Below are 12,294 nucleotides of genomic sequence, written 5' to 3' on the forward strand. Positions count from 1 at the left end.
GTTAGATTTTAAAACTATTAATTTAATCAGCACACCGTTAAAAGTAGTGTACGATGTAAAATGTTGAAAAATGATATATTGTTTTAAATTTTTATTGGTATAAGAAAAACTGATGATCACAATTAACCACGTTCTAATTATCTACATTCTTTTAAATCAAAATTTGAATAAACAATTTTTTCGAAGCAACTCTTCTCTCTCTCTCTCTCTCTCTCTCTCTATATATATATATATATATTTAAAAGAAAAGATCAAATTATAATATGACAAGAATCTGAAAATTCTACGTAAAGCACGTATTTAAAATAAGATTAGGATATGGATAAGAAGGCAGGTAAAGCTTTGGACATCTATAAACCAAATTTGATACTCTAACTTTTTCAATCCAAACGATATACACAATTAAGAATTATAACACCAAATTTCTAATTAAAAGATATGACATTATATTCATCTACTTTCTCAATTTAATTCTAGAATCTATTCTCTTTTCTCATTTTGGACTCTAACCCGCATGCATTACTCTCAAACTCCTCCTTCAAGTAGCATTTTTCCGCCTCCTTTACCAAGTCATGATCATGATCCACCTACTAATTCATCAGATCCAGTACTACCAAGTCCTCCAAGATCATCATCAAGAAACCACACATCTTTCCCTTTTGATTTTCCTCCGTTCCAAACGCCCGAAGTTCCTGGCCGTGGTGATGACAGTTGCTGGGAAGCAGCTGCAGATTGTGGCACGTGTTGGTACCCAAATAAATAGATGTCATCCGAGTTTTTGCTGCTACATCAATGTGAGGAAAGGCCATGATTGAAGGAGAATGAGGTCTTGGACAACGTATTTAGAACGTGTTGTTCGTGGAATGACAATAGGAAGGAATGGGGAGCTTCTTTGGAGCTCCGTCGACTGTCTGGAATAATATTATTGAAGTAGTATAGAACTACTATTTATTATAATTTATGGGACCCATTATATTCATAAATAAGGTCAAATGCACACTTGTGAAGTATTGAAACATCAAGTCCCTCACAGAATCATGCAAATCAAACTGCATGGTGACAAATATGCCTCGTATGAACAAAATTTTAGAATTGGAAGAATGTCTCATTAACAAATGCTATACGTTCAAATCAACCAACATGCTCAGGTGTAATTGAGGATCCACTTCTAAAATTATTTATATCCATGGCACTTTGGGGGGGGCAAAACGGGCAACAATAAATTGAATTACAGAATCTATAACCTGGTGTATACTTATAATACAAACACAAATTTCAGAATTATGCAGGCTTACCATCAACATCATGAGCCTACAACAGTGCGTGTAGTGGTCCGTCCAAGACCAAGACCCAAACCCACGGGGATGCCATCCGTTTTAGCTTTTCCATGATTATTATGGCTGCAATGAGAAGAATGAACATGGCCATGATGGGCTTTGCTGTTCGTAGAATTTACATTGATGACAACATGGCCATTGCCATTTGTTTGATGGCAAACCGCATCCCCATTTTGTGCGTTAGAATTCCTTGTCATATGCACCATTCCAATCCCCTCAGAATGAGTTGACTCTTCAATGTACTCTACATCTTCGTTGTAGCCATTGATCAAAAAATCTGAACAGTTCTTCCTCATCCCATGATCATAGGGGTTTCTGAACCGACCACCTGGGCCTCGAAGGTAGCTATAGCGCATTACATTTGCCATTTCATTCGTTGTAATGTTGCGTGATATCTACAGCATAAGAACAAAGGATTCAATACCAATCATTTACAAAACAAAGCATAGAGCTAAGGAAAATGCTCTATTCATAAAGGAATTATACAAAAGTAAATTTACACAAATGACATGACTTGATGTGGCTCGTCAAATTATAGTTACTTTCATTTTAAAATAGATCTAACAGATCAAATGAAGCCACATCAGTTTATGGGATTACTTTTGTGTATTCTCTTTGTGGCTGTAGCGCTCCTCTAGAACTAATATCATTTTTTTTTATAAGTAAAAATTTTATTCATCAAATGCAATAGGCGAAACCCACGTACACAGGATGTATACGTAGAAACTCCTCTAGAACTAATAGCATATCTATTTAAGTACTGCACTTTCTACCTTTCAGAGAGAAAGACGTCATAATCACTTACCAGACTATATCTAAACAAAGAAAAGCTGCGCGGAAACTAAGAGAAAGGTCTTCTTTTGTTCAAGTGAAGAAGAATGTTATGTTTTTAATGTTGATCTCTGCGCTGAGCTCATGCGTGTGCGGGCGTGAGTGTAAGAAAACGACATGGTCATTTAAAAAAGAGATAAAAAATTATTGGCAAATCAAACACACCCAATGGTTTTTAAGCCCATAAGTTTTGCCCTACTACTTATGGAGGTGGAAATGCAATTAGAGCTAGAACTCGTTGGAAATATGTTAAAACCAGTAATACAGAAGCACCAGTATCCCACCATTGGTAAGTAGTAATGAAAATAGGATCCTATAAACGACATACCTGAGAAGCTTGTACTAATGTTAAAACTGCCACACCAAAGAAGAGGAAGAACTCCACAATCAGAAATGACATGGCACCGACATGATTTGTGCCAACATAATTGATCCAAGCTCCAAAAGAATCAGGAGCGAATGGATCGGTCAAAAGTCCTGCAAGCATCAAATTATTTTCTTTCTGCAGAATACGCTAAGAAAGAATCTGGAAAAAGTAACTTCAATACAACTTCAAGCCTTAAACCAAGTCATAAACATACTTGTAAGAGTAACTGCACCAGTAATCAACATGGCCGAAACTTCTAGAACGAGGAACAAAAAGAAATCCCACTTGTTTTTCTGGAACCAGAAATGGATAAATAATTAAATCAGACAAAGTTCATCAATAAGGAGGACAACTGCATACCCACACAAAGGAAAAATAACTGTGACGATCTTTTTTTTTTTATAAGTAATCAAAGATATTGTATTCATAGAACTAGGCAAGGCCCAGGTACTGTGACAATCAAAAGCACAATACTAAGATTTAGTAAAAATCTTCATCATTCTTGCATGCATCACATTAAGCAGTGACATGGGGACAGAATCCCGTGATAAGAAATCCCCTACTCATAAATCGAGCCAATGAACTGATCAGAAAAATCCCAATGGAAGGACAAACATGGAACTCAATGACTGATCAATATCAAAGCACCTTGCCAATGCAATTGGATACCCAAGGGCAGTGATGGTCAAATTGCTCAACACAACGATCACAAGTGGAACAATGCTTTGCACGGAGAGGCCTGACAATCTAATGACAGTGAAAAGGGAGATCAGGTTAAGAAATGGTCACGGTCACAAGTGTCACAAAGGCTAACAAAGTCAGCAAGAGTTGCACCTTGCACGTTGCACAGAGCTGAGACCAATTTCCAGCTAGCAAAGCAGGGTTATTTATCTCTATCTTCAACAATGGTTCCTAGCAAAAAATAAACATAAAGGAATCCACAAATTAGTAAGAAACTATATTTAAAAAAATATTCTCATCGAAAAATAAAAATACAATGCTGAAGAAAATGCAAAGAGAATGACCTATAAAATTTATGGGCCAAAGAAGCACCAACAATGATATAAATGTGACTGAATCAGTGACAGATATGAAGCAAATAAGCCTGAATGAGAAAAGAAAAATACACACATCGTCTTTCATATTTTGTGCATCATGCACATTCATTCTGATGTAACCAGGATCCTTGCTGCAAAGGAAAAGGAAAGATCAACCAAAAATTAATGACATAAACCATGCACCTTTCCTTTCTAAAATGCTTGCATAAATACACAACAAACACTCATTCTATCAGCACATCACCATTGGTTACATATATAGGTGCAGTTGCATGTTAGTAGATGGTCAGTTATATACTTATCAAAAAAATAGATGGTCAGTTATGATATCTGGCGTGGACATCAGAACTTTAGTTATGATTACAGGATGGGCAGAAACATTTTATAGTTAATGCCAAGTTAATTAATTATCTTGGGTCCATCATACACAGAACATTCACCAGAGAAAATAGAATTTGAGTATGATGTTGCACAGCCACCATTGAATACCAACTTCAGCGAATAGTCTTTAGGACAGAGATATTGCCAATCATTGTGTATAAGACAAAAAAGGACAATGGGCAATTAAATTCCACATTCATTGACCAAAGAAACAATTGGCTGAAAGAAAGATAATTGGCAGAGAGAGAGAGAGAGAGATGTTCTAAAACTAGCATAAATAAGATTAGGAACTTAAGGATGTACAATAAGCATGGGAATAAAAGGAATTAAAAAGAGCAGCATCAACAACGGATACTTGATGCAACCGGTCTAATAGCTCCAATGTCACTTTCTAGCACTAACATACCTGCTACACCTATAAAACATAACTAGCCCAGCAGTTGCTAGGAAAACACCCAGCCATGCAAAAAGACCAGAGCCAGCAGTCAATTTTGGCAGATTTGATACTGCAGCCACAGTGAAGAAATAAATCATGGTTAGTATAATCATGATATGAGAACGGTAGTATTGATTTTTTGACACAAAGATCAGTGCAAATACCGATGATGACAGAATGAGTATAGGTCACCAACAGCACGAATATTAAACACCACAGTACAGGCGCAAGTCCTAATTTTGAAATTTTTCCAAGGCGGCCATTACCATCACAACGTTTGTCAAGGAGCCTTCTAGCATTTCCCTGCAAAATAATGCATGAGACATAAAGCTTCTTCCTTTTTCATCAGAACATAGAAGATGTAAACAGCCAAATTGCAGCCAATTCATAAGAATACTCTAAATACTTTTCAAGAAATCACCAAAAGAAAGGAACACTAAGCTAACTCAAAAGACAGAGTAAAGGTACAATCTATAAAGACCAAGTCAAGCTAACTTAAGATTTAAAATTAATCAAACAAAACTCAAAGTGATAAATTTTAGTGTTGAAGTAGAGACTTCAACGAGATGCATCAATACCTACCTATACAACAATTGAAAGAAGAGTGGTGGTGTATGGCAATGATAACAGATCTTTGAAACAGAAGGTCCAAAATATGCAGCATACACTCTAGTTTTAAGTATTTCACAATTCCATAGCTAAAGCTCTTTGAATGGCCCAAAAGTCTTTTCTTTTCTTTTTTTTTTTTTTTTTTTGCTCAATCAGAAAGAATGCTTTCAAATGACCCCAAAATCCAAAATAAGAAAGGCAAGATAGCTAGAGTCTGCAATACTAACAAAGGAATATTGTTGCAAACATATAGGACCATTAATTTGGATGTTTAATCATCGGTGGTATAAATAATAACTACGAATGAAAAGGGCTCCATTAACTTTAAATTTTTCAAGTGCAGAAAAATTTCCATAGACACCAGCTCAGAGACAAAGTCATTCAAGATGCGTAGCACATTGAGGCCAAGTACTAAAGTGTTTATAGCACCAACATGGTATAGACAACCATAAAAGTATTAAAATACCCTCGCTCATGCACTCAAAACTAGAATTCTTACTGAAAATCCAAGACAGTTTAGTTTTCTGGAGAGTCATTTAATGCAATTCAGGACCCACAAACACCAAGAAGAGCATCAGACAGAAAATGTGCCAAATTATAACCCTTGTGAAAAGGACTTCAATTCAGCCACAGATTGAGGATGAGATTGAAAACCTCAGCTCTGGTAAGAAACATATTGAGGATGAAACTATTTGTCAAAGTATCATTACTAACCAATTTAAAAGTGTTTTTGGTTATTGAGCACCTACAAGGAAAAATGCAACTTGTCTGTGATTCTTATCAGAAGCAAGCTGGGCTGGCGTCAGTCCAGTGTTATCAGTCACCACTAAGTCTTCCTTCTTGCCAGCCTGTACTAACACTGTGCAGGCCTCTAAGTTACCCCTGATAGCAGCCCAATGGAGAGGAGTGCAACCTGAAATTACAAAGAGGAAACAAAAGTAGCAAGTATAATTATTGATTTGCCAGAGTATATTTTGCTCCTCTTATCTACTAGAGAAAGTTTTATCCAGGAGAAACTTTATAATCATCATTAAACTTACCCTCTTTATCTTGGCGACCCCTGTATGCATCCAGGAATAAAAGAAGACGTATACAGTCTGCAAAACCTTTATAAGCAGCCCTAAAATTGACCAATAAAATGATAAATTCTTCTGATCTCTAAATAAATAAGAGCGTACACAACTCTCTTGACATGGGAAACATTTAAGATGATTAAGCAAGGACTACAAATTAAGGTTAAAGTACCATACGCCAAACTTATCAACCGTGTTGCCCACATAACGTCATGTTGCATCACAGCACATCAGCCATGAACAGAAAGGATGATGGTATTGAGAAAACATATTTCATATATGGTAAATCCAACATAAGAAACTCAATGGGTTAACACTAGAGAAGAAGGATGCATGATTGATCGGATGTCAACAACACCCAAAAACAGGAGGAAAAGTATAGTTCTATCCCAGTCAATAGGGATCCAAACCTATAATCAACCTAGAAGTTTCTACATGACATTCACAAATTAAGTGAACCATTACATTACTGTAATTGAACGTGGACCACAACATTCAAAGATTTTAATTTTTGGCAAAAAGAGAAAGAAAGTAATAATGAAAATTCTCGTACCAGTGTAAAGGACTTCTTCCATCATTATCAGGAATATCGGGGTCAGCATTCCATTTCGAAACAATGTAATAAAGAAAGGCTGTCTGACCATATTGAGCTGCAACATGTGTTGCCTGCAATCAAGTCAACAATGAAGAACACTTGATATGCGCTGTCAAGAAAATTTCCGGGCCTTAAACATAACATCTAATAGTAATAAAACTGAGAACATGGATATCATCCAAACTATAATACAAGAAACAACAGAGTCATTTACTCTTCTAATTTTTGTTACATATAAAACACATATCCTAAGAGTCCATGACAGCACATACCAACAAGATAACGATAACAATAATAATCGAAATGAAACTTAACATATAAGTAACTTAAACAAATGATTATCCTAGTTTATCTTTCCATAAACAGAAAACTGGGTGCATTTCCACAATGGGAGAAATGTGCATCTCAATCACAACACAGACCTAACTTTTGATCAGCCACATCAAATAATCTAGTATCAGAAGGATTCAGTTGGGTGAGTCACAGTGTCAATAAAGTTCTTTACCTTGAATTAAGGAAAATCTGAAATTAGGAAATGAAAAGCTGGCCAGGATACTCACACGTGCACATGTCACCCCAAATTCTATCTTTCAGTGCCTAATGGCAGACGCTTGGATATCAACTTTACATGTGCCTTCTATTCTGTAGATTTCGTTTTAGATGAAGAGGAACCCTGGAAACCGTGCAAACGCAAAATGTATTTTATCTGATTAAACCCAAGACCTGTGTATCTCGGCCCCATCACACAAATCAGGTAAATAATCGGCTTTTCACCGATAGGACATGGCCCTAAAAATTGTTCACACCCAAGGGTTCAAACCTTAGACTCGGGGGTAGCATTCCCCCAACACCAAGGCCCATTATCACTTGAGCCAACCACTAGGGGTTAAGTAGATTTCTTTTAACCTCATCATAATATAATTTCTTGTCATTCAGTCCCAGCTTTTACTCCAAGATAGGAATTATTCTCCTACTTAGAATATTTTTTCAATACATATCAAATAGAGTCGCACTCACAGTAAGTATGTATAATGAGAAAACCTGGGGAGCTGTTGGGCTAATAAACATAGAAGAGCAGACCACCACTAATTAGTTAACACCTAGGCTTTCCATCTAAGCTATCTTGTGTTGCACTACATCTGACTATTGTAGATTAGCAGAAACCCTTCGCACCCCCTCTCTGCCTTCACACCCCCCTCTCGCACCCCCTTCTCTGCCCCATTGCACGGCAGTTCACACCCCCCCCCCCCCCCTCTCGCACGGCACCCACCTCTCTCGCCTTCGTACAATTGGAACCCACACGCCTTTGTCTCCTCTAGCGACACAGAGGCTAACCGTGTTCTGTTTCTGCTTCATTTTCTTCTTTGTGAACTTGCATTTACGTCATCTGCAAAAGGAAAAGATAATCGATGGGTCTGATATTGGAAGGGGAAGAGAACGACCCAGTTTTGCTTCTACATTGTGATATTGGAAGGGGAAGATAATCAATGGCATTTTCAGATCCCATAGCAATACAATACACTTGTGATTTTCTCTTCTACATTTTAGCAAACACCTTGTATGCACAATGTGTTCTCCATCGCAGCAGGCCTTCCATGTTTCCATCATCCTTTTCCTTGATACAAACAGCCAACCTTCATACCTCCAACATAAACCCTAATACTTCAATCCATCAAAATAGAAACAGAGAAATTGAGAAATTTTCCAGGAGACCATCATCATCTTCTTCTTTTTTCTTTTGTTAATTTAATCCAATTCCATTGTTCTATTTACTTTACTCATGTGTTTTTAGAAATTGGATATGAAATTTATTTACTTGCTTTTTGCTGGAGTTTGAACGCCATATGATGCTTCTCTCCAGCCACCTCCAAAGACTTATACAAATTGAATTTTGTAAACCCAATTGATTTATAGTCAAACCCAAGAAAATATAGATCAAATTTTCTCCAATAGAAAACCAGTGATTTTTTTCACCAAAAAAAAAATGACAAAATATCAGGAAATTTCTCTGAATAATGTCAAAAAGGGGAAGAAATAGAGATTTATGTACAGATTTACAGAAATCACATCTCTTCACCGAAAGCAATATTCTAAGGTTTTTATTATTTGTTGAATTCCATCACAGTCCGTGCCGGCCATTTGAGTTGCCGTCAGGGATTATTTTTTCAGTCGAGATCTTCGTTTGGGTTGGGATGGAGTGGAAGAAAGGGGCAGCGAGGAAGACGAACAGAGGAAAACACGAGGTACTCTTGGGCAAAATCAGTAGGGCTGCTTTTGATTAGAAGTGTTTCTGTGTGGTGGAACCTATTTCTCTTATGGTGTATTATCTTACATGGCAAGCAGTGATTGGAGGGATGCTCTTCTATGTTTATTAGCCTGACCGTCCCGCAGCGGCTTTGATGTATAATTGGCATTCCAAGAAAGAATTCTTTGTCCTTTTGTTGACGGAAAAGCCAGGCAGAAAGCCTATTGTCATATCCTGAAGTAACTAAGGGCCTGCTCGGTTGCTGAAGATTTTTTTTTTTTTTTAAGTAAAAATGTATTAATATTAAAATCAACAGGCATAACCTATCCAATACACACCAAGCCTGATTGGGACAAAACAAACCTCCCCAAAGCAAAGCAAATACCTGTAACTACCCCAACTCCTTGTTTCCCACGAGCCCGATAGGGACAAAACCTATCCAATATACACCAAGCCCTATTGGGACAAAACACACCTCCCCCAAGTAAAGCAAATCCTTATAACTACCCCCAAACCCTTGCTGAAGATTCTATATCACCCATGTTACACACTTAAGGTTTTTTTTCCTATATATAATAATTCTCGAGGGTTAACCCCTAGGGTTTGGCTCAAGTGGTAAAGGCCTCAGGCTTGGGGGTATGCTCCCCCAAGGTCTAGGGTTCAAATTCCATTGGGTGCAAACAATCTCTAGGGGCCATCAGACTGGGGGATTTTTCTCTTGAATTACCCGAGATGCACTTGTGGGAAACTCCTTGCCGAGGGCTTGTGCTCCCCAGGATTAGCCGGAACGTTGTTTCCGGACACTCGGTGCCAATCAAAAAAAAAATTCTCGAGAGTTTAAACTCACAATGCTTAGAATTTAAATTTGTCTTTTAGACATTAATATATTTTATATTAAAAAAAAAACTGACTGTATAAGATAATGCCAAACACACTCATTAGTAGCTATAGAATCAGCAATGAAAATTATAATTAATTTTTTACATGAAAAAAATACCCTTGAACATTGATAAATTAGGGTAAAATACAAACATTTCCTTTTTCCCCCCTCAAATCAACTCTACCAAGTTACTTTTTGGGTAAAAAGTTGAATAAGTGTAATGTTAGTAGTTCTCGCAAAAACAAAAACAAGATATGTAACTACTGACATTCCCTACCTTTTGGTTCAAAAGTGTGGGTATTGTTCGGGGCTTTGACCAAATTTTCATGAACTTTCAAAATTAGCAATTCTCATCCTAAATCCATGTGTAGAGCACACATGTGAAAAGCAATTTCCAATGTTTATCGTTGTCGTCTCTAATACATAAGGATCTTTGCCTGACTTAAAGTAACTATAAACAATTTTACCTTGGCTCATAAACAATCTGCAATTGCTAGCATAATGATTAAGCACAGTCGTAAAGAAGTTCCCATGATCCTCATCAGAAGTTTTTTTTAAAAAAAATAAGTTTCTAGTGATAGATTTTTTAAGAATTTGACAAATAAGTGGGATCTATTTCTCATCTATGATATGCATTACAGTCATTCCAGTCAATGGTAACAAATGAGACACCTATAAACACAATCATGGTCAACAACCCAATCCTCCAGTTTACAAGTTACACTGAATTCTTCATTGCCCAAAAGACACAACTGTAAGACAAATGATCAAACTACATTAAGGCATGGCCTTGAGGAGTGATGAGCTTACATCAGATTTCTTAAATGTAAATGTTAGTTTTTAACAAACACTTGGTTGGGTATAAGAATCTGACTCCACATTTCCTGCCTATTACATGATTTCCTGTTAAAGAGGAGCTTCCATCCAATTTTCAAAACCTTCTTCAAACAATGCAGAAAGTTTACCACTATCCAGAGAACATGACCCCCTTTACCTCTTATAATCAATAGTCGGCACAGATAATGAGATCCTTAGGTCAGAGTTCCCTTTTTTTTTTGTCTTTTTTTTTTTTTTTTTTTTTTTTGTTGTTGATAAGTTCCATATTAAATTTATTACAAAGAAAAACATGTTGATATGTCAAGCAAAGAGCAAGAATATTTAAGATCTAAAGAAACAAGATAGAACCAACCTGATAGCCATTCATATCAGCAGCATTCACCCGTGCACCCTCCTGGAGTAAAAGCTCTGCCACTTGGTTTGCACCTCGAACAGCACTCCAATGTAATGCAGTTTGCCCAGTATGATCTGTCACATTTATGTCGCCTCCATGCTGGGAATTGATAAACCTCTAACTAATCAGCCAATCACTAAATCTCTCCAATCAAATTAAAAATTCAAAAAAGTCTTCCGCTAAAACTTAGCATTATAAACTGATTTCTTTTTGCAAGACTGCGAATGGGGGGAAAAGGTCAAGCTAAATTAACATAAATATCCAAGATAACCTAAAGCCAATTCAATAACCCACCATGTAACAAGACATCTAAATCCTATGAAAACCTATTAAAGAAGCAACCGACACGACGCCCCATTTATATACCAATCCAGTTAAATCAAATAAACCCACAACAGAAAAAACACACACAACCTCAGTTATACAAATCTGATCATATGCGACCTCATTCACCAATGACCCGTGTCAATAGAGCTCGCTAAAGTGATAACCGAATCCTAATCAGAAAACTTATCCAAAACCAAAAGAACACCAAAGAACTCAATAATCACACCAAATAAACCCGATCAATGATTCCCCTATAACGCAAGGCTCAACCACATACTGAGCAAACTCATATCCAGAAAACGCAAAAAAAAAAACATTAAAGAACCAAAGAGAGAATTGCACGGCAACCTCAATAATATACTGAGCAGCGGCAGTGCGGTTGTTGAGCGCAGCCCACTGAAGCGCGTAGTAGCCGAGACCGTCGGGCTCGGACACGGAGCAGCCCTCGCACTCCACCAATCTCTGAAGCTTCTCCAAATCCCCGTACGCCGCCGCCGTGTACACATCGTCCCGCATACTCTCTTCCCGAATCTCGTTGGCTCCGACGCCCCGGAAGAACTGCCGGCGGCCGAAGACAAAGCCGACTCATGGTCACGGGATTCGACTTCGTCAACAACCTCGATCTCCGATGACATTTTACTCAATTAGAGCGAGATCGTTCGAGAATCTGGGAGTGGAAATGTGGAATACAGGAATTTAATTTAGTTGACTTTCTAGGGTCTTCTTTTTTTTTTTTTTTCCTTTCCTGGATTAGAAATTGGGCACTAGGTATCCTAGGGTTTTTCTGAGAAAGTGGGGGAGACAGAGTTCGGGTCTTTGCCGTCCGTGTTGACTCAGACAGAGAGAGAGAGAGAGAGAGATCACCTGCCTATGGATATCCGTCCGTAGAAGGCAAATAGGCAATTTCGAGGTTTCTCCAATATA

General features: G+C 37.5%; 1 protein-coding gene across 1 annotated transcript; it reads right to left on the reverse strand.

Annotated features, from left to right (window-relative positions):
* Positions 1-1,131: 1,131 nt before the first annotated feature.
* On the reverse strand, positions 1,132-12,294 carry LOC121248910 (protein S-acyltransferase 24). The gene is given in 14 exon segments (XM_041147523.1): positions 1,132-1,732; positions 2,497-2,645; positions 2,750-2,828; positions 3,184-3,282; positions 3,370-3,447; positions 3,667-3,724; positions 4,381-4,480; positions 4,575-4,713; positions 5,769-5,932; positions 6,060-6,139; positions 6,646-6,758; positions 11,002-11,142; positions 11,719-11,907; positions 11,910-12,294. Coding segments are annotated over 14 exon segments (1,914 nt in total). The 5' UTR covers positions 12,006-12,294; the 3' UTR covers positions 1,132-1,303.

Source organism: Juglans microcarpa x Juglans regia, chromosome 2D, assembly GCF_004785595.1.
Source record: "Juglans microcarpa x Juglans regia isolate MS1-56 chromosome 2D, Jm3101_v1.0, whole genome shotgun sequence".
Classification (NCBI taxonomy): Eukaryota; Viridiplantae; Streptophyta; class Magnoliopsida; order Fagales; family Juglandaceae; genus Juglans; species Juglans microcarpa x Juglans regia.